General features: G+C 45.7%; 1 protein-coding gene across 1 annotated transcript; it reads left to right on the forward strand.

Annotated features, from left to right (window-relative positions):
* Positions 1-1,128: 1,128 nt before the first annotated feature.
* On the forward strand, positions 1,129-5,974 carry LOC109770867 (tropinone reductase homolog At5g06060). Its single transcript, XM_020329582.4, has 5 exons — positions 1,129-1,349; positions 1,445-1,652; positions 3,451-3,667; positions 3,772-3,878; positions 5,547-5,974. The coding sequence occupies exons 1-5, from the start codon at positions 1,246-1,248 to the stop codon at positions 5,727-5,729; spliced, it is 819 nt and encodes a 272-aa protein (XP_020185171.1). The 5' UTR covers positions 1,129-1,245; the 3' UTR covers positions 5,730-5,974.
* Positions 5,975-22,713: the final 16,739 nt, after the last annotated feature.

The following is a 22,713-nucleotide window of genomic DNA, read 5'->3' on the forward strand; positions in this document are numbered from 1 at the left end:
GTTAAACGAGCCGAGAGAAACCAAACACAGCCTAAATCACTACTTGCCTAGTGGGATAACTTACCTTACGGATAAAGCGTGGACCAATAAAAATCGATGGAGTGTGTCCTTCAAAAACCGATGAAGTGAAGGGCTGGACGAATGATTGAAGTGCAACGGTTTTTTACGGGAGAGGAAATCTTTTTTTAGGCAGTAGAGATAGAGATTAGGTAGTAGAGATAATCTTGGCCATCACGATTGACGGTGTAGTCCTCCCGTTACAGCAAACACGTTGCATTCCCTTTTTTCATGCCAAAAGATAAAGAAATGATGAAAACGTAGCTGTTATAGGCAAAAACTATAAATTTGACCTGTAGACGAAAGGAATTCACAAAATGAACTGTTCTTGAAAAAATTTAACTCCGCTGACCCTTTTATGTAGCGCCCGATAGCAAGGCGTCACACTACACTGTGCAGCGCTTGACTGACAGACGCTACATACCTAACCAGCATCGAACCTCGAATTGTCTAAAAATTCTAAGTTAATGTGCAACGCCTAAGCGCCTAGGCGCTACACTGATATATCCAGTTAATTAAAAGGATTCGCATTTAGCAGCACGAACGATTCAAACAAGCACACGACACTCATGCATGCAGTATGTTGCTGTAGGCCCTACGAGGCTGTGGCCACGCATGCACGCACACGGCATGCATGCACGTGATTTGGTGATCCGTACGTTGCGTGTAGTGCGTCCATACACAATCTATATCGTATAGTGTAGCGCCTAGCTTTTAGGCGTTGCACATTGACTTAGGAATTTTCAGCCAGTCCGAGGTGTGACATAGGGTAGGCGTGTAGCGCCTGTTAGTCAGGCGCTGCACAGTATAGTGTGACGCCTAGCTGTCGGGCGTTACACGAAAGAGTCAGCGAAGTGAAATTTTTTCAAGAACAGTTCACTTTGTGAATTCATTTCGTCTATAGGTCAAATTTATAGTTTTTGCCGCTGCTACATCATATACTTTTTCCTTTTCTTTTTCGATTACAGTTTTCGTAACTTGTTCCAAATTCTTTAATTGTACTGTATGTGATAGGGTGCATCAGCCATTATGGCATTTCCCTCGAAAAAAAACACTTAATACTACAAGTACGCCAGGAGAAGCGACCGCACACTACATCACTGTCTAGTGTCTACCAGTACATCTCCGCTCGTCTGTTCGTCGAACAGATAAGCACAGAATCCGAAGAGAGCGGCGGGTGGTTGGCAGATGGCTGCGGCGGAGCCGTCGGGGTCGAGCCAGCCGGGTGCTCCAGGAAGGTGGTCTCTTCACGGGAAGACGGCTCTCGTCACCGGCGGCACCCGCGGGATCGGGTACCCCTCGGACACCTCTCTCTCTTCCCCAGCAGCGCCCCAAACCCCGAGAGATCCCCTCGATGGCCGGCCTGAGGAGCTCGTGTGATGCGCAGGCGTGCGGTGGTGGAGGAACTTGCGGCGCTGGGGGTGGCCGTGCACACCTGCTCCCGGAAGGAGGCGGAGCTGGGCGAGCGCCTCAAGGAGTGGGAGGCCAGGGGCTTCCGCGTCACAACCTCCGTCTGCGACCTCTCCGTCCGGGAGCAGCGGGAGCGCCTGATTGCCGACGTCGCCGAACGCTTCGGCGGCAAGCTCAACATCCTCGTGAGTTGGAACCAATCGCATCTTCATTTCTCTTCTTTCTCGTTCCTAGTATGATCCTACCCGTCAGAAATGCAGTACTGTATTATTGATTTTTTCTCTGGGAAATACCAGCCTGCTGTAAGTTGCAGTTAAGCACACACACACGTACTAGTTGAAATTCACCCCCTAAAATGCCCATGAACTATTCCCCATCCTACAACTGAAACAGTATTAGTGGAGATAAATGAAGCACGGAACATGGCAAACCAAACACGGAGCCCTTCGGAAAGTCAAGTACTAAACCCACTGGTCCGTGCAATTGCCCGATGTAGCTTGCGAGCTACTCCCTCCGTTCCAAAATAGATGACTCAACTTTGTACTAACTTTGTACTAACTTTGTACTAACTTTAGTACAAAGTTGGGTCATCTATTTTGGAACGGAGGGAGTACATTGACTCTCACCTGGCCACCTCTCACTATCAATCATGTCTGTGTGTTTATTTATGGAGCTTTCTTCACTTTCAGCATCATGTGTTTGAGTTGATGTGTCTTTTCTCTCATTGAAGTGAATATGTTGATTTCACAAAAACGTGCTGCAGACAGACATTCCCAATGAAATGATGTTTCTTATCTTAATAATTCTGCATAAAACAGTCGAATTCAAGATCTGAAAATTTGTAAACACGAGGTTGAATGAAATGTGTTGATGGCTGTACAACTATTACCACAGGTGCGAAAGCTGATGTTTAACTTTTGGTTCGTTGGAGAAGTTTGCTAAATCTCATAGGTCAATATTTTCCTTTGATGGTCTGAATAGATGGATCTTGATAAACCTTGGGCGGGCAACACGGTGCCGTTCAATCGGGCCCTCTTCAGTGCCACGACTTTGGTAACCCTGGGAGACGACCAGACAGCCAAGTTCTTGGAATCTAGATCGCTTCCTGGGAAGGTGGTGGTGGAGATTGTGCCATTGCTATAGTAGTAGGGTGAGATTCAAGAATAGCAAGGTTCACTGTGCTCTTGACAGAAACAAGTGGATTGAACCAATGCAGGGTGGAAAATAAATCAGCTGAGTATGTCGCGATGGATTGTAGCTTCTCCAAGCAGGTGTGGAAGTAGGTGGCGGCCTGGTCCAATCTTGAGCAGCTGACTCAGACAGGTACCATCCAGGGCAGGTTAGCTGACTGGTGGAGCAGCGGCCCAAAGTTTATCCGGATAGACATCATTTCTTAGATGGAGTGGTCTCATATTCGGTGTTGAGCAGTGAATGCGTGAGCACTTACCTTCTAGCGCGTTGTTTCCGATGATAATAACTAGCGTTTAGGTTCTTTGCTTCTCTAGTCGACCAAAATGGTTTTGTCGCTTGTTACATATGTGCGTTGTAAAACTGAACTGTTTTCTAATTGAGTGGGCAGTGGCCCTGTTGTCCTTTACGGGGAAATAACATTTTCCTTGGAGATCTGCATTTTATTCAAATATAGCGCATTCTACCAAAATCCGGGTTTTGTCAGAGTACAGGACTGCAGGGTGCCCCTGCAAGATGAACTGTTTGTTGGATCTCCGTTTTAATTTCCCATGTGTTTTGCAGTGTTGATTCCATAACTTGAGTGCTTGTGTAGATTTGTGCTGTCTTCTTTCACTTGGTCTTTAAGGTAAACATTGGAGCAACAAACATAAGGAAACCAACTACTGAATGTCCTGTAGAAGTTTAGTCACTCTTTTTATGCGAGAAATGTTTACTCTCTTTGAGGGCCACTTACCTTGGATCTGCATATTGTTTGTGCCAATTTGCTCTGACTTTCTTCATTTCCTCTTTAAGGTAAACAATGTGGGGACAAACATAAGGAAGCCAACTACTGAATTTTCCGCTGAAGATTACTCTTTTTTGATGGCCACTAATCTTGAATCTGCATATCATCTTTGCCAACTTGCACATCCTCTTCTAAAAGCATCTGGTTTGGGCAGCATTGTTTTCATATCATCTGTCTGTGGATTAGTAGCCGTATTTAGCGGTACTCTATATGCCATGACTAAAGGTAACTACTGTAGCTCACTACCCGCCCGTGACTTTGACTTCCTGAGCATCTACTATGATTTTTCAGACATCTACTATGCGTAACTAGCTACTGGTTTTGTTCAGGTGCCATCAACCAGTTAACCAAGAACCTAGCATGTGAATGGGCAAAAGATGGCATAAGAACAAACTCTGTTGCTCCATGGTACATAACGACTTCGCTTACAGAAGGAGTAAGGGTCTCAATTTGATTATTCCTCTCAAGTCTATACAGTAATTTGGAACATATTATGAATCATGATTGTGACGTAGTATGCAGACTATAGCAACTCTAACTGCGTCGTGGTTATCCTTCTTACCTGTTTGACTTGAGGACTAATTATGCATTATTCTATTGCTTTCTTCCATATATGTGTTTTAACTGCATTATTTTTCTTGAGAGCATTGCTGCGCAACCTGTGCTTAGTTATAGTGATATGATTATGTCGTTGCGTATCTGAACAGAGCAAGTTGACTCATTTATGATACTAAACATGTTTTAGTATCAGTTCTTGATGAAATTAGCGCAAAAAGTATGCTTCTACTTATATTCAAATTACATGTAGGGTAGCAAAATCATGTTGATATCAGCCTATACATTCCATCTACTATCAGAGAATGAACAAAGTGCATGTTTTAGGACCAGTCGATAGAAATTATCGCAAAAAGTATGCTTATACTTATATTCAAATTACATTTAGGGTAGCAAAAGTCATGTTGGTTTCAGCCTGTACCGTCATTACTATCAGAGAACAAACACAGTGCAGCTGTTTGGTTATTAGTATTATCTTATTTCACAATGATTATAATTAGTATACCTTAGCTCTTGACGTATTAGGTTCCCACATCACAAGATGGTAGCGGGGAGCAGGTGTATCATGTATCTACTTCCGCTAATCCATAATAAGTATACCCAGGAAGGATTGCTGAAAGGGAGGGTCAATCATGCACGGTTAGGATTAAAACTGTTAAGTAGGGTAAAATAACCCAAATGATCAGTGCCACATGTCAGGTGTGTGGCACTCCGGCCCTGAAGTTTTTCAATGGCAATTCCTGTCACGCAAGGATGGCAATTTCTAGTGACACACGGCAAGTTTCTTGCCATGCTTGGCAACTAAAGTTGCCATTCTCGCGTCACTAAACCTGCCGTAGAAAACGTTCGAAGTTGCCATGTGCTCGTACCTGACGTTCGCTACTTATCAGGGTCCTAAAATTATGATGCCGACCAATATACAGCCATGCCTGCAGCAATTCAGAAAATGAGAGTTTAATGTTAGGATCCTGAATTCCTTCTCTTGATTTGGGCGTGCTGTCCTTGTGTGGTGGCCATGCTAAAGTTGGGATCCTGAATTCCTGCTGAAGATTGCCTGGTACACTGAATATATAAGCCACCTAACTGTGTGTTGATAATTGCTATAGCTAACCGTGGTACACATAACATAAATGTCCACAAATTTGAGAGCTAGCAGTAGTGTCCAACTGAAACTAGCTAAGCCACACTCTGTTTTCTCTCCTTCCCTATTTTTCTGTGGGCAGCTCCAGTTCCTCACACCTTAAATATGCTCTTAATTTTATTAGAACTGATGCCATTCATGGTCATTTGTACATGTGTATAGAAGCACTTCAAAACTACATTGTATTATTCTCAAAATTTCTTCTTAGTCCTATAGTAGTAAACATAGAAAAAATATATTATATTGCAGCCACATGTTGAAGCTTCTTTTGTGCAAGAACAATTGCTTATGAACTCTTGTAGTTAGCGCATCTGCCCGTACTCGGTGCATGGGGCGGGGCCCTATCATGTAACCTCTTGGAAAATGGTAACTCTGATCCCTGAAGCTCTGCTATTGTTTGTGGTGCAGCTTTTGGCTAACAAGGAATTTGAGGCCTCCGTTGTGAGTCGAACTCCACTGGGGCGTGTCGGAGAACCAGGAGAGGTATCATCGCTGGTTGCTTTTCTTTGCATGCCTGGTTCCACTTACATAACAGGCCAGACGATCTCAGTGGACGGAGGTATGACTGTCAATGGGCTCTATCCAGCTTGAAGACTACCAAGGAAGAGGCCATATTTCGCTTTGTTGCCCAGGAGCCCAGTCATATCTTGTGTTCTTGGCAACCAAAATAAATATTCCTGTAAAACCGAGGTCATCTTGAATCTAGACTCCACGAGTATTCGCCATTGTTCAGATCAGCCATGTGAAGAAAGTTGTGGTCAGAATTGTGCGTATCATTTCTCAGTGTGGTGAACTCTTTTTCGGTTTATTAAGCAATTGCCTTGCTGTTGGATTGATTTTTCTGTAGCAGGGCATGTTGAAATTCATACCCTCTTCCATCTAGTACAACAGCCATCATGCCTGCTCACAATGCTGGAAGGCAAAGTCAGATGAGAATCAGATGCAGCAGAAGTTGGGAAATGCTCCCACTGTGCGGCATCAAAAGCATCAAAACGTTATCATTTGCATGCAAAGTTGGTGTGACAAGGTCAGATTGCTGCTATTGTTTTGCACCCACCATTAGCACAGCCAAATATAGTGTTCTTCCATGTTCTACTAGTGGATGGGGCGCGCCTCTTGTGCGGTCCTTTGCGCACTTGTCTTGGCGGTGTAGTTGTGAATGTGCATATGCGTGCTAGAGTAGCTAAGTTGTTAATATATGAATAGAGTTAAACAAGCTTAGCAGGATAATGTTCAATCATCAGGCATAGCAAGGTAATAGGGCCATATTATGAGATAGGTGATAGTCTTACAAGGTGGATGATAGAGCACATTATTGAATTGAAATCAAAGCCTAACATGCTCCAAAAGACACGTGGTCTCCAAAAGAGAAGCAGAGTCTTTGCAGAACTTGCCTCAGGTCGCACATCATATCGAACCCCAGCGTGAGACACCACACCGCCTTCTCCGCCGCCGACATGGCTATCGCCCATCGTGCCTGTGAAATCCAAGAGCTGAGATTGGGCTGCAAGCTGTCTTCACATTTTTCTGCATGGGCAAGAAAGGAATAAAATGCCAAATTCACAAATCTGATATAGGTAATCAAGACAAAATAACCATATTAAATATAGTGATAGTTTATAGAAGCGACAAGCTACTACGATGCAGATTTATGGGCAATGCTCTCCATATCTAGACTGCCACTCCAGATTTATGGGCAATGCTCTCCATATCTAGACTGCCACTCCAGGCTACAGAGTATGTTGCGATATGTTTCACATGTTACTGTTTTTATCTTAGCTAAAAAGAGAGATAAATATACCATTTGACGCGGAGCATACTACTGTGTAGTTTCACATGGTATGTGACCTTAAATTGCTCCTGAAAATGACATAAAAAGCATCAAGAAAAATTTGAATGATTGAAGTGTAAAGAAATCGAAAGCAGCATGGGTGTTCAAGTTATGTAGTTTACCAAATGGTATCGTCGCTCAACAAAAGTCTAAAGAGCAAGAATGCATAAACAACCAACCATACTGCACATGCACAACTCATGAATATGAATCGGCCATACATAAATTTTTTCAGAGTTCCCATGTCATTAATGTAAGCTAACCTAATACTGGAATTGGATCAAAACAACTATTTCACCAGGGCACAATTACTACATAAAATGATGTCTCGCCACTTGACTATGCAAACCTCATATTCCATAATACCACTCAGAATTGATGCAAACAGATAAAGTAGCCAAGTACATTAGGACTTAGTCTCGCTATGTTTTGAAACCAATATATAGGTCATTTTACTAAAATCTATCAGGTCTTCTAGACACCCAATGAACCATAATGCCTGAAATTAAATACGGCAGCAAAGGCGAGCACAACAAGCAGTGCAGGAGCATCAAGCAAAGTTAGAAAATATATTTCTGTAAGTAGTTGAAGATACAACACCATATGAGAGTGGAAAATGCAATCAATATGCTAACTGTATATGAGTACAGAACAGTTTATAGACATTGTATTTTGTGACCACATATGAATCTGTTAGGTGGCAAGATGCTACGTATTATTAGTTAAATTTCAGTGGTACCTGAAATAGTCATACGTGGAGCTGTAGCAGGATTCAGTATGTTTAGCAACGACGAGACCATTAAGTAGCCAACTTATAGATAATCCCCTCTTGTAAGATGTATAGATAAGCACCAGCAAATGATGTTGGTACAACTGCATAACTGTAGTTACCCTAGGACAAAAGGACGCATCATGAAAGGAATAACATATACACAATTGGTCTGCTGCCGTGTTATGTGCTAAACAATACCTGCTCGTCGATGATGACCATGTGTATGAGCTTGATAGGATCGCTCTCTAAACCGTTGTGAAAATGCCTAAGCCGAGACACCCGGACACATACCATTTGAATTTGGTCTTCCACAACATAGATCAGTAAGGGTGATAGAAGCCATCTGACAAAAGATACAGTGAATAGCAGCTATCCGCTTAGGTAAACATTCAGGGTAATAAAACAATAAATGAAAAATGTACCGACTTCAAAAGATAAAACCATGACTGTATGAAAATTGTACTTATCCTAAAAGATATAAATCATGTCTCCTATGAAATGTGTTGGTCCCTGGCACAAACATACCTTTGTTCTGGAAGGAAAAAAATAATTATCTTATTAAGTTCTTGAATTTGCATATATCTTTTCTATAAATATAGTGTTAGCTGAGGCAATCTTTTTCCTTACATGAACTTTGGTAAGGCAAGGCAGGTATTCCCTTCTAATTCATAGGTTCCCATTCAAACATTTATGTAACTGAACCACATCTGATATCTTCAAACCACACACTTCCTGAAGTTGCAATTATAGAAGCACTTGCATCATAAGTGGATACTGGCAAGCATGGCAAAGCAGACATATAATTTAAATCAAACATTTCCATATCTATTAAAATGGTGCTTCTCATCACATAGCAGAAATAAATTGTCCATTGTCTTTGGGGTTTGTCTAGGGCACATCTAGATGTGCCCTAGTTATTGCACATCTAAGTCACTCAATCAAGCATAAGAAGGAAAAGAAAAAGGGAAAAGAAAATATTCACACGAATCTCCACGTAAGATCAATGACTTAAGACTTAGATGTGCAATACTTATGGCACATCTAGATGTGCTTTAGCAAAACTGGTTTGGGGTATATTTCTGTTAGAAGTATATATAGTATGCTTCATCAATTCTTAGAACCTAAGCTAGGCTTGTTATTTATTCCCTCCGTAAACTAATATAAGAGTGTTTAGATCACTATTTTAGTAATTATTCCAACTCAAGACATCTATACCAATATAAAAAGACCCAAAGGGGCAGATCCAATTAATCTCGGTCATCAAATCATGTCAATCCAACGACCTAGACTGCTTCAATGTCGAGTGCTCAACACGTTTAGCATGCAGTTAATTTCATGCCAAATATAGTGCTAATCGCATAATAACATGCAAATAATATCCTACTTAATATCCGCATGCCCTTAATAAACTTCCAAATTAACATGCATTGCACGTACACATTGACTAGTAAAATAAACAAGCTTTCCTATATGGGGACTGTTATTTCCTAACTGCAAGTATTTAGCGTCATTGACAGAACTGACAGTCTCCTTAGTCACAGAAATCAGCACATATGTAAATAATGGATCTAGATTAATAAACACTGCAAAATAGGATGAAGCATAGGCAGGTAAACAAAATTAAGCAAGGCAACAAATCTCTCACCTGGAAAGAGGACAGCAGGCCTAGCCTCTCTCAGGTACAATACAAGAGAAATGAGGGTTAACTAGAAAGGGGATTAAAGAAAGGAGGGCTAAACCTGCACAGCCTGGACAAAAACGCAACTAAGAGAACAAATCAGACGTGGGCACGTACGTGACATCAAGGAATTGGAGACAGTAACAATCCTTGGATAGAATTGGACAAAAAATCAATGGAAAAACGAAAACCTAGCACAAAGGAGAACCCAAACACCTCTGGGCGTCGTCAGAGTGGCTATGTTGGGGAGCATCGCCGCCGCCGGCGGTGTCACCCTGGGCCTCCTCGCTGCCAAAGGGCGCTCCGGCAGCAGTGGCCGTTTCGCCGCGTGCACGAAGCAGGGGGTGGATGCGCGGGATTGGAGGCCAGCGGCGGCGCGAGGAGAGGGAGAGGAGGCGCACGCGGGGGGGGGGGGGGGGGGGGGGGGTGAGGGACTTCTTGCTCCAAGGAAGAGGCCAAGGAGGCCGGCTGCTATTCCTATCCGAGCAGAGCTCCAGAAGCAGCAGCTGCGCCGCAGGAGGGGGGGAGCGCAGGTGGTGTGGGCGCGACCATGAGAGGCCCCAAAATCGAGCCTAGGTTGACCCGCCCCCGCACACCTTCCCAAGTTCTCCCTCTCCCGCATCCATCATCGAGAGGATCGTCCGCCACACAACTTGTGAAGGAGGGGATGGCAGGGGGCGCAAGAAGAAGAGGAGGAGCGGCGACAGCGACGGCGTGGAAGGCGAGGAGCGAGAGGAGGCGGCAATGTGAGAGACGGTGGCGTGTGATGGGGAGTTGCCTTCTTAACGAAGGAAACAGTCACTGCGTTTTTTATCCCTCGCTTTATTTACCTTGATACATTGTTTCTACGCTGAGTCACAGTAAACCGCTCGTCCCGTGTGATGACGTGGACAGGTCGAGCGGGCGCTCCTTGCGCGATGGTTAATAGGTTTAATATTGCACTCTCTTTGGTTCTTTTTATTCCGCATATAAGATTTGTGTGAAGTCAAGGTTAGTAAAGTTTGATCAACTTTATATATAAAAAACATCAACACTGAACAATACGAAATCAATATAATTAGATGTGTTATGAATTTAATTTTCATATTGTGTAACTTCAGTGTTGTAGATATTAATATTTATTAATACAAATATGATCAAACTTTATCAAGTTTGACTTGACAAATCTTATATGTAGCGTAAAAAAGACCGGAGGTCTTTTAAGCTCTGAGGTTTGGATTGCGGACCAAGCGGTGCTGCGATGATGTTGCTCCCTTGACTGGTGTTCTTGGAGGCTAGAAGAATAAAAATGTGATTGTTGCCCACCGTATGACAAATCTTGCAGAATAACGTGGAGAAGGGCGTGATCAGATCTGCACGACATTGTTCCGTAGCTGTTTTTTCCTTTCCGGATGCTCGTTTCGTTTGGACTCCTTGAACTTGGTACTACTCCCGTTCATGTTGTTGAGCTGTCTCCAGCGGCCGAGCATGTGAGATGAACGCAGAGGCGAACACTTGGCACCCGACGCTGCGGAGCACCGTCGGTACAACAGCAAGACGTCTGTCTCTGTCCTGTCCACCCCGGGGTGCTGCCGTCGCGCCATTGGCCGGGTTCGATCTTGGCATCCCTGAAAGCGCGACGCGACGCGAGGGACCATTGAATTCATTTGAACGGAGAAACGGCTTCTCCTGTTTACGCGAGCGTGAGGAGGCCAACGGAAAAAAAATCTCGTGCTCGAATCCGAGGGCTGGCACCGAGATCTCCGTGACAGCGAGACCCCGGCCCCGGACGCCCAACACGTCGCCGACCGCGACACCCACCTCCCTCACGCCAATCCTCCGGACGAGCGCCCGGGGCGTCGTGGTCCGGCAGGGGGGCCCGCGACGGCTCCGTCTCTTCTCGCACGGCCGCACCGTCGCCGCGCCGGCTCTGACCTCGCTGTCGCCGGCCGGCTTTACGTGGCGACGGTAGGCGCCATCAGCGGCACATGACATGATGTCGTAGTCCCAAAGCAACGCGCGGCTCCAGTTCCGAGCGGACACCGACGGATGTCGCGTGTCGTGCCATAAAATATTTCGCTCTATCGGCTTCTCCGTCACACGCTCGGGCGACCACCAAAGATCTCAAAAATATCGTCTCTGTGATTGATCGTCATGATTTGCGCCTTCTGTGGGAAGGAACAAAAAGATCTGATCATCAATGCGTCGGAAAAGACCAGTACTGGATCTTAGCCGATCTACTACTGTGTAGATTTTTTCTCTAGGGCACGTCGGGTCTTATCGTGGCCGTGTGGCGTTCACGCCGTGAACAGTCCATGTTACGCAACCAGCTTTTGCGATGGCGCGTGTGATTTGAAATCTTCGGTCGTCCTTGTCTGCTGTTCTACTTTCGTTGCATGATGTGAACGATTGGTGTGCCATTTTTGACATCCACGTGGGTGATTAGCAGCCGTCCTCGTGTTTAGCATGTCGCCGGATCAGACAGTGGCCAGCTCCTCGCGCGCCGTAGATTTCCGGTTAATGTTGCGTTCAGCTGAAAAACTAGCTATGAAACAAAGTCCATTTGCACTCTACTGCTGGGATCATCTTACTCCTGGTAAGCACAGAGGTATTTCAGCATATGATGAGATTCTCCTTACATTGACTCAGCTCCCCAAGGGTATAGCTGTGGACATTGTCATATTGGGATGCTGGAGCTTATGGTTAGTTAGGAATGACAAAAAATTTCGAGCAGCAACACCACACTTGGACACATGAAAATACTATATGAAAGAGAGACTATGGGCAGCACAACTCAGGGTAGAGTAAAGCAAGGCAGAGAAAATTAGAATCCGGGTAGAACAGAATTTGTAATTTAATTGTGGCTTTGTTTCCTATAGCTAGTATTGGCTGATCTTTGTTTTTTAGACCTTTGTGCATATTTTATTATTAATGAAAATACAAAGTCCAGGACATAGCGCACCCTACGAGCTATGCCCTTTCCGCTCCTCCAGCTCTACCACGAGCAGTTAACACATATGCATCCTACTTTGGGATGACCAATCAATATTCTTAAGCATTATTGCGCATCATCCTATACGCCTCTTCTCTTGTTTGATCAAGTACTTGTGTCTTGAACTATTGCCCGTGATGGTGGGCATCATGCACAATATTTCTATAAAGTTGCACGAGTTGATGTACAAGATGTTTGATGGTGGACAACATGCGCTACCTTCCATCGATGCACCAATTTTTTGACTCGGGAGCTTCTAGGCAATGGGAGATTTATTGCCACATTGCAAAAATGTTATTTCCGACCTTATCACGAAGCATAATCTCTGCAGTTATGCTTTCTACTCATGCTAATACCTCCGCAGGTTGTTTCACCCATCTAATTGCCGGATTCGCAACATTCAAGATAACTAACTTTACCAATACCTTCTTTCACTGGTACATATATGTAATTCCAAGACCACTCATTTTCATCTCCACCACTGTCTGGGTGATGCATACCGGCATATATTTCTTGAAAACTGGATGAGAGATCATGCCTTTTATTTTAGTATCTGAATTCCATTATTTTACTAAATCATATCACACGTGGATCACACAGGTATTGCCCAGGCTGTGTAGGGAGCTCTTGGAGGAAACCAAAGGGGTAACTGATAATTCTCAAGTGCAAGGAGTTAATGTACCACTTTTCAATGTGGATGTGGAAGTATACAAGGATTAGACAGTGGCCCGCTCCCTCACGCACGCCATATATTTTAATGTTGCCTTCAGCTAAAAACAAGGTTTCAAACAAAGACCAGGACATAGTGCACCTTACGACCTATGCCTTTTTCGCCCCTCCGGCTCACACATGTGCAAACCTACTTTGGGATGATCATATTCTTAGCATTATTGTGCATTGTCTCGTACTCCTCTTCACTTCCTTGATCATATATTCGTGTCTTGTTCTGTTGTCCGTGGCGGGGTACATCGTGTGCTGCGGTCCTATAGAGTTGCACAATCAGAACTGCAAAATGTTTGGCATATTCAGCCATTGCAATGCTAAGGCAATACCTCCCAGCTATGCACCATTTTTAATAGGGAGCTTCTAGCCAATTGGAGAGTTATTTCCATGTTGCAAAAATGCTATTTCGGACATTATCATGAAGCACAAACTCGGTGCCAATTGATCCATGGGCGTCACAAATTGTGTATGATTAGGATGATCGCATGGTTTGAAGAAGTAACCAATGTGTGAAGTTCTTTTGGAATAAGGCTCGTGTGCGATAAAAGTAGGTCGCATCCAGTTGCAAAGAGCGGCTCGTGTGTGATAAGTTGCACACAAGCTATTATAGATATCCGTGTGTGGTAGAAAGACATCAGGAGGCGGTTCATCTCTTCTACCCATGTGCAATTCACCTCGTCTAAATTAAATCTGGTCGAGACCCACCCATGAAAAACCCTGACTAACACCTCCCCTTTAGCTACTTGAGCCTCCTCTCTTGACCTCTCCCGCATCCCTTGATATACCTCTCCTCTCGCGACTAAAAATTGTAAGAGATCAAATTATCTCCCTCACCTTGATCTCTCTCTTGCCTTCCTCCCAACATACCGCTCTAAGTGTCTCACTCTTACTCCGCCCTCAAGGTCATTGCCAACCACACGCATCGATGTGCAGTTCATATCCTCTATCAAGGATGACGCTCTCATCACCGTCACTGGGAAGGGCAAGGAAGAACTGACCAACGCTTGGGGTGGGGAAGGAGGAATAGTTAGGAGGTAACGTGGAGGATAAGGACGAATAGCAGCGATATGACAATTTTGAGGGGCAAGAGGAGAAGAAGGATTGTGCCTACAAGGAAGAGGGGTAGGGGAAGCGGTTCAACGCCTACTACTCCAAGGAACTATAATAGGCAATAGTTTTTTTAGAAAGAAAACATGTTACAATTTGATCAAAATTCCCCAAAAGGTACACTCGTTCCTAACACATGAACAATACAAATTGGTGAGAACCTAAGCGAGGTGGTACACTGGTTATTCACGCAACCATACATTGCTAACTTATGAGCTACCTTGTTTGCCGATCTTCTAGCAAGTTCCACAATGATCTCCTGGAAGCTATGCAACAAACCTTTAACCTCTTCCACCAGTTGACCAAGCAGGGACCTATTTGTCTCTCTCGAAACCAACTATATTGTGAAATTTGTTTGAGTCTACTCAGATATTAGTACCCAGAAAGTCACAACAGATATTTAAAATTATACGAAACATGTAGCCAAACTCGGTATGTCATCTTATTATGATATCGAAAATGTATTGCTCAAAAGTCACTTCAATTTTTGGACACTTGAATTGTGCACCATTGGCAGCAAATCTCTAGTTTAGATATTCAATGAAAGTGTTCTACAAGTGTCTAATAGTGGTGACCCGCGTGTTAGAAGAATCATATGGAAGTCCACCTACTTAGGGCCTCTTTGGATCTGCCTAAATCCAAGAGGTTGGAGGACACGAAGACGAAGATGCTCGCATATGATGCGTCCATGGAGGCGGTACAACTCCAGTAGCACGAGCTTGGCGAGATGAAATTTGAGAACAAGGAGGCTGAGATCGCCTCCCACGACACTCACTTCAATGACTAGGAACATCAGAGGGTGCAGGCGATGTGACTCGCGAGGGAGGAGCTGTGGGATGTTGAGACTTCACAGAAGGAGTATTATTGCCAACTTAGTAGCCGTGATCACGTCACCACATGGAGCGGCTCGCGGATGAGCGAAGGCCCATCCAAGAGTCGCAGGCATAGTACCTTCGTATGCACTAGTATAGCGAGCACCTCACATCCCTGACATTTGACAAAGTTACAACCCACCCACAACTAGTCTTGGTACGAGTTCTAGAAGGACCTCACCATGGAGGAGGAGGCAATAGCTGGAGGGGACGATACAGTGCTGACGCCAACGACGCGATCATCCTCTTCTCAGACTCACGACAAGGACTAGGGCATCGGTTAAGAAGTTAATTTGCTCTATTTATAGCTTTTGTTTTAGTATTGTTTAGGATATTTTTTGCTTGAGCTAGTCGAGATCGACTCAAATTAGGTAGAAAACTTTTGATGAAGACATGTGATTTAATGTGTATCTCAAATTAAGAAGTGAGAGCTTGTATCAACGACAACCTATAGTTTAATTAAGGATTTTCTGTTAATCATCTAAATTTTGATACTATTTATGAAGGGAGTGGTCATATGGAGCATCCCGCGGCTGTGGAAGCATTACAACCCGTCCACGACCAGCCATGGGACTAAGGATGGCAATGGGTAGGGTATGTGGCGGGTAGAGCAATACCATACCCATACCGGTGTAGTCAATGGGTACAAAATTATACCCATACCTATACCCATGGGCATGAAACTTTATCCGTACCCACACCCAACTGGTACCCATAACCATTGGGTACCCAATGGGTAGATCAAACAGTACACAATTTATTCGCAGTTTCACATTCATCTATAGCACATTTGACAAACAAACATTAATCTCAACTCAATAATAGATAGATGAGTACATGAAAATTATCTCAATACAATTGGTGACACCTTTAACATAGGTTCACAAGCTCACGACACAACTTCAACATAGGTACACTTGTGAATTGTGGGTAAGATTCACATGTCAGCATAAATGGGTAGGGTATGGGTATATCCATGGGTAAAAGGCTATACCCGCCCCCTACCCATGACTTAACAGGTAGCGTATGGGTACTACCCGTGGGTATAAAATTGTGCCCATACCCTACCCGTGCGGGTATGGTATCCGTGGGTACCCGTACCCATGGGTAAAATTGCCATCCTTACATGGGACAAGCTGTAGGAGAATGCCATGGAGGACGACTACATGTAGGACGAGGCAATGGTTGGGGGGATGATGCAACATCGAGAGCCAACAACGTGATGGTCCTCCCCACGGACTCCGGCAATGAGGCCTAGGGCGATGTCCAAGAAGCTAAGTATCTTTTTTTACGAATAAGAAACTAAGCATCTATGCTTATAGCTATCTTTAATTTCAGTATTGTTTAGGAGATCATTTGCTTGAGCTACTTGATATTAACTCAAATTTGATAGGGAAAAACTTTTGATTAAGCTGTGCGGTTTAATGTGTAGCTCAAATTAATAAGATGGAAGCTTATGTAAATGATAACTTGCAGTTTAATTAAGGGATTTATGTTAATTATCTCAATTTTGGTACAGTTTATGAAGGGATTGCTTATATGGATGCAATATGCGGAAGGGATTGGATTTGATAATACGAATTTTGTGGTTTAGATTTTGGGATCTATTAGATACGAGGCTCCCAATACACTGATTTTTTTGAAGTTCAGTTTTAGTAGTAGTAGTTTTTTGGGATTCAAGTTTGGTGATTGGTTAGAGGGATTCCTGGTTAGAGTTGCCCTTTGGCTGGAGCCTATCTGGGACGTTGTTGACACGAACTGCGGCCTAATCTTAGCTTCTTGATCATAGCGTGTGTAATAACAATGTGTACGTTGTTGGATCAGTCTTCAGCATCAACATATCAGAACTATAGATTGATGAATCCACATCTTCTTTTTTGTCTTTTTGATAACATATAGCAGCTTTAAAAAAAGATAAATAAGTTACGTACTACTGAGCCAAATATATAGCGCTGGTTCACAGGACTGTCAAGGTCTGCACATTACGAAAAAGAAAGACAAAAGGGTCTGCACATTGGAGATGCACCCAACATGCATGATCAGTCGATGATCTGATCAAGTCAGTGCAAGCATAACACCGCGTCTCGTTTTCCTTACCTAACCTTAGGCGGCTAGGGAAAATTATTCTCTCCAAACTTCACTGGCAAACCTGTGGATTCGCCTCCCCTTTGCCTACCGCTCCGACGGCTGGTGGCGGGGAGGGAAGCCTGGTGCCTCCGCTCTGTTAGTAGTTTAAGGTTAGAGTTTTTTAGTTCTCGCTGGTGCGATGCTCGGATGGATGGAGGTGCAACTTTTTCGAGTTTGACTTCCGGGCTCCGATCCTCCTCGAGTTCGTCCGTCTGGACGTAGTTGACGAAACTCCGACGTAGATTCCTATCGTCTCTTTGGGGTGGTGAGGTTAGGGTTTCTCGTCTTGTGACGAGATTTGGTGTCAGGTGCTTCAGATCTATGCGAGGTTTCAAAGACGACGATTGCGGCTTCAGGGCGCTGGTCCTTAGAGGCACTTACACGAAGACTTATTGCTGTCATTGACAAGGTCAAACCGGCTCCGGTAGGGGAGCGGCGACAGCGGCATGTCGACGGGTCATTCTGACGACAGTAGTGGTTGTTTGAGGGTCTTGGAATATCAATGTAATTTTAATTATGTTCAATATTCTTTGTACTTTATCTGAACTTTAATAATAGATCTGGATTATTCTTGCAAAAAAGTGAGTGCAAGCATTTGTGTCACCGTGTGTGAAAGGAAAACTGGGGAAAGTTTCATAGTTTTTGGGGGAGAGATTTTGAAGAGCTTTTTCTAGGGCTTTGTGTCAGGACCCTGGGACTGGGGGTACCCAGGCCCGTCTGACTGCGGCCCAGGGCACAACGCGTGATATGGGCCCAGTACGGCCCATCTTCAAGGCATCTCAAGGAGGACCCTCGCGGGATCTTCGCTTCGCGCGGGGCTTCCTGAGGCCCTCTCGTGGAGCTGCCCCTTGAGGTCACCTCCCGAGGCCCCTCGCGGGCGGATCCAATGAGGTCACCACCCCGCCTCACATTGCACGTGGGTGACACGGGCCACGACAACCATTGCCAGGACCGGTGCCAGCAAGCGCGGATGGTGAGGCTTTCCCCTTCGGTGCTAAGGAAGCAAGGCCAGCGCGCGGGTTCCCAAGGTAGCCCCGAAGGCTTCCTCTTTGCTGCAAGAAGACCAGGACGACAGGCTCGCCAGGACGGAGGTCATCGCCGAGCCCACCCGCGCGTCATGGCCAGAAGCTTTAGCAGGCGAAGACCACCTTTTGTTAGGATAAGATGTACTCCTGTTCCCCTTCAAAATTGGTCGTTGTGGACTCCCTTCCCGCCTAGAGTTTTGGGGGAAGAGGACCGGGCCAGTATAAGTATAGCTAGGCCACCACATAGGTGAGGGATCCGATCCAGAGCGAGTTCATCCACCTCCCAAGCCCGGAGTTGCTCCTCAAGCCTCCCGAGGCAACTTTTACCCACATATTCATCCTCCCTCATGAGGCAATCCAACCAAAAAGTAGGAGTAGAGTTTTACACTGCAAGGTGGCCCGAACCTGGGTAAACTACTGTGTTCTTCCTTCTTCTTCCTCGGTGAGGTCACGTAGGAGCTTGGTCGTGGGGTTGAGTGCAGCTGATAGGGCGAGGCGAGGAGAAGTGAGCACGCCCCTGAGTACGAACCTCCCTAGGGTCCGCAGAGCCCCGATTCCTACATTTGGCGCGCCAGGTAGGGGGCGTGCCTTTCTTCTTCCGCTCCACTCCAGATTCAGCCACATCGACTCCATGGCCGACGCCTGCCATGTTTGTGCCGAGCGCGGGGTGGCGCATGTCACCCAAACGGCGCCCGTGGGGCGCGACGGCCGCCACCACTTCGTCGCGCCACGACCGCTGCCACCGACCCACCTGTGCACGAGCAATAGGACTGGTCTCTGCACCCCTCCATGTCACGGGACGGCCGCACCACCACTCCTTCGCTCACCCCGGCCACGGCTTCGTCCTATCATGCTCGTCACAGGCTAGTGGACGCGCAGTCTGCCCTGCTCATGGCGCGGGAACTGCTACGCTACTGTTCGGCCAACGAGGGCTACGACGCCTGGCTTGGACGCATCACCAAGCTCGTCAACGCCGCGGGCGAGGCCCCAGCGCCCTCCCACTCGCTCCGCCCTCCTCTGTCTCGTGCGAGCGATGTCGCGCACAGCGCACCTCCACTGCCTCCCATGCACCGTGAAATCATCAAGCCCCAGCGCGAAGCAAGACCCCGCGACCCGCCGCGCGAAGCACCCGCGCCGGCCCGGGATGCGGCCAGCTGCTAGATCATCCGTCGCGTGCCGCCGAACGCGCGTGCTCCTCGAGCAGCGGCAGCAATGCCAAGACCGAGCCGTCCGAGAGGTCGCAGCGGCGGGGCACCGAAACCGCCCGCCCTGGCGTACGGGGTCCCTGCATGCGACGTGGGCTGTTGGGCCTTCACTCGCGAGCTGCGCGAGGTGGTTTGGCCTAGCAAGTTCAAGCCAAACCTTCCCCCGCGCTACGACGGCACCCCCGACCCTACGGAGTTTCACCAGCTCTACGCGCTGAGCATCGAGGCGGCGAATGGTGACGACAACGTCATGTCCAACTGGTTCCTGATGGCCCTCAAGGACGGCACACGCTCCTAATTCATGAACCTACCTGAGGAGTCCATCTCTTCATGGGGCGAGCTGTGTGAGCTATTCGTCACCAACTTCAAGGGCACCTACGACCCCGCCCTCACCATGAATGACCTGCGGCGGGTGAAGCACCTGTTGGGGAACGTAGTAATTCAAAAAAATTCCTATGATCACGCAAGATCTATCTAGGAGATGCATATCAACGAGAGGGGAGAGTGTGTCCACGTACCCTCGTAGACTAAAAGCGGAAGCGTTTAGTAACGCGGTTGATGTAGTCGAACGTCTTCACGATCCAACCGATCCAAGTACCGAACGTACGGCACCTCTGTGTTCAGCACACGTTCAGCACGATGACGTCCCTCGAGCTCTTGATCCAGTAGAGGGTGGAGGGAGAGTTCCGTCAGCACGACGGCGTGGTGACGGTGATGATGAAGTTACCGGCGCAGGGCTTCACATAAGCACTACGTCGATATGACCGAGGTGTTAAACTGTGGAGGGGGGCACCGCACACGGCTAAGGAACAACTGTTGTGCTTTGGGGTGCCCCTGGCCACGTATATAAAGGAGGAGAGGGAGGAGGCCGGCGGCCAAGGAGGGCGCGCCAAGGGGGGAGTCCAACTAGGATTCCCAATCCTAGTTGGATTCCCTTTCCTATTCCAGGAGGGGGAAGGAGGGGAGGAGAGGGAGAGGGAAAGGAAAGAGGGGGCCACGCCCCCTCCCCCTAGTCCAATTCGAACTGCCTTGCGGGGGGGGGGGGGGGCGCTACCTTGTGGCCTGCTCTCTCCTACTCCCTTATGGCCCATTAAGGCCCATAACTTCCCCGGGGGTTCCGGTAACCCCTCGGTACCCCGAAAAATATCCAAACCTTTCCGAATCCATTCCGGTGTCCGAATACCTTCGTCCAATATATCAATCTTTACCTCTCGACCATTTCGAGACTCCTCGTCATGTCCGTGATCTCATCTGGGACTCCGAACAATCTTCGGTCATCAAATCACATAACTCATAATACAAATCGTCATCGAACGTTAAGCGTGCCGACCCTACGGGTTCAAGAACTATGTAGACATGACCGAGACACATCTCCGGTCAATAACCCGTAGCAAAACCTGGATGCTCATATTGGCTCCTACATATTCTATGAAGATCTTTATCGGTCAAACCGCATAACAACATACGTTGTTCCCTTTGTTATCGGTATGTTACTTGCCCGAGATTCGATCGTCGATATCCTCATACCTAGTTCAATCTCATTACCGGCAAGTCTCTTTACTCATTCCGTAATGCATCATACCGTAACTAACTCATTAGTCACATTGCTTGCAAGGCTTATAGTGATGTGCATTACCGAGAGGGCCCAGAGATACCTCTCCGATACACGGAGTGACAAATCCTAATCTTGATCTATGCCAACCCAACAAACACCTTCGGAGACACCTGTAGAGCATCTTTATAATCACCCAGTTACGTTGTGATGTTTGATAGCACACAAGGTGTTCCTCCAGTATTCGGGAGTTGCATAATCTCATAGTCAGAGGAACATGTATAAGTCATGAAGAAAGCAATAGCAATAAAACTAAATGATCATTATGCCAAGCTAACGGATGGGTCTTGTCCATCACATCATTCTCTAATGATGTGATCCCGTTCATCAAATGACAACACATGTCTATGGCTAGGAAACTTAACCATCTTTGATTAACGAGCTAGTCAAGTAGAAGCATACTAGGGACACTCTGTTTGTCTATGTATTCACACATGTACTAAGTTTCCGGTTAATACAATTCTAGCATGAATAATAAACATTTATCATGATATAAAGAAATATAAATAACAACTTTATTATTGCCTCTAGGGAATATTTCCTTCAGTCTCCCACTTGCACTAGAGTTAATAATCTAGATTACATAGTAATGATTCTAACACCCATGGAGTCTTGGTGCTGATCATGTTTTGCTCGTGGAAGAGGCTTAGTCAACAAATCTACAACATCAAAATCCATATGTATTTTGCAAACTTCTATGTCTCCTTCCTTGACTAGATCGCGGATGGAATTGAAGCATCTCTTGATCTGCTTAGTTCTCTTGTGAAATCTGGATTCCTTCGCCAAGGCAATTGCTCCAGTATTGTCACGAAAGATTTTCATTGGACCCGATGCACTAGGTATTACACCTAGATCGGATATGAACTCCTTCATCCAGACTCCTTCATTTGCTGCTTCCGAAGCAGCTATGTACTCCGCTTCACACGTAGATCCCGCCACGACGCTCTGCTTGGAACTGCACCAACTGACAGTTCCACCATTCAATATAAATACGTATCCGGTTTCTGACTTAGAGTCATCCGGATCAGAGTTAAAGCTTGCATCGACGTAACCATTTACGACGAGCTCTTTGTCACCTCCATAAACGAGAAACATATCCTTAGTCCTTTTCAGGTATTTCAGGGTGTTTTTGACCGTTGTCTAGTGATCCACTCCTGGATTAATTGGTACCTCCCTACTATACTTATAGCAAGCCACACATCAGGTCTGGTACACCACATTGCATACATAATAGAACCTATGGTTGAGGCATAGGGAATGACTTTCATTTTCTCTCTATCTTCTGTAGTGGTCGGGCATTGAGTCTCACTCAATTTCACACCTTGTAACACATGCAAGAACCCTTTCTTTGACCGATCCATTTTGAACTTCTTCAAAATTTTATCAAGGTATGTGCTTTGTGAAAGTCCAATTAAGCGTCTTGATCTATCTCTATAGATCTTGATGCCCAATATATAAGCAGCTTCACCGAGGTCTTTCATTGAGAAATTCTTATTCAATGCTATCCAGAAATTCTGTATCATTTCCAATCAACAATATGTCATCCACATATAATATTAGAAATGCTACAGAGCTCCCACTCACTTTCTTGTAAATGCAGGCTTCTCCAAAAGTCTGTATAAAACCATATGCTTTTATCACACTATCAAAAC

This window comes from Aegilops tauschii, chromosome 4 (genome assembly GCF_002575655.3).
Source record: "Aegilops tauschii subsp. strangulata cultivar AL8/78 chromosome 4, Aet v6.0, whole genome shotgun sequence".
NCBI classification, from domain to species: Eukaryota; Viridiplantae; Streptophyta; class Magnoliopsida; order Poales; family Poaceae; genus Aegilops; species Aegilops tauschii.

Coding starts and splice junctions, on each gene's coding strand:
- LOC109770867 (XM_020329582.4), top strand. CDS start 1,246: ATGGCTGCGGCGGAGCCGTCGGGGTCGAGCCAGCCGGGTGCTCCAGGA. Junction 1,350..1,444: donor GGCGGCACCCGCGGGATCGG/GTACCCCTCGGA, acceptor TGTGATGCGCAG/GCGTGCGGTGGTGGAGGAAC. Junction 3,879..5,546: donor CGACTTCGCTTACAGAAGGA/GTAAGGGTCTCA, acceptor TTTGTGGTGCAG/CTTTTGGCTAACAAGGAATT.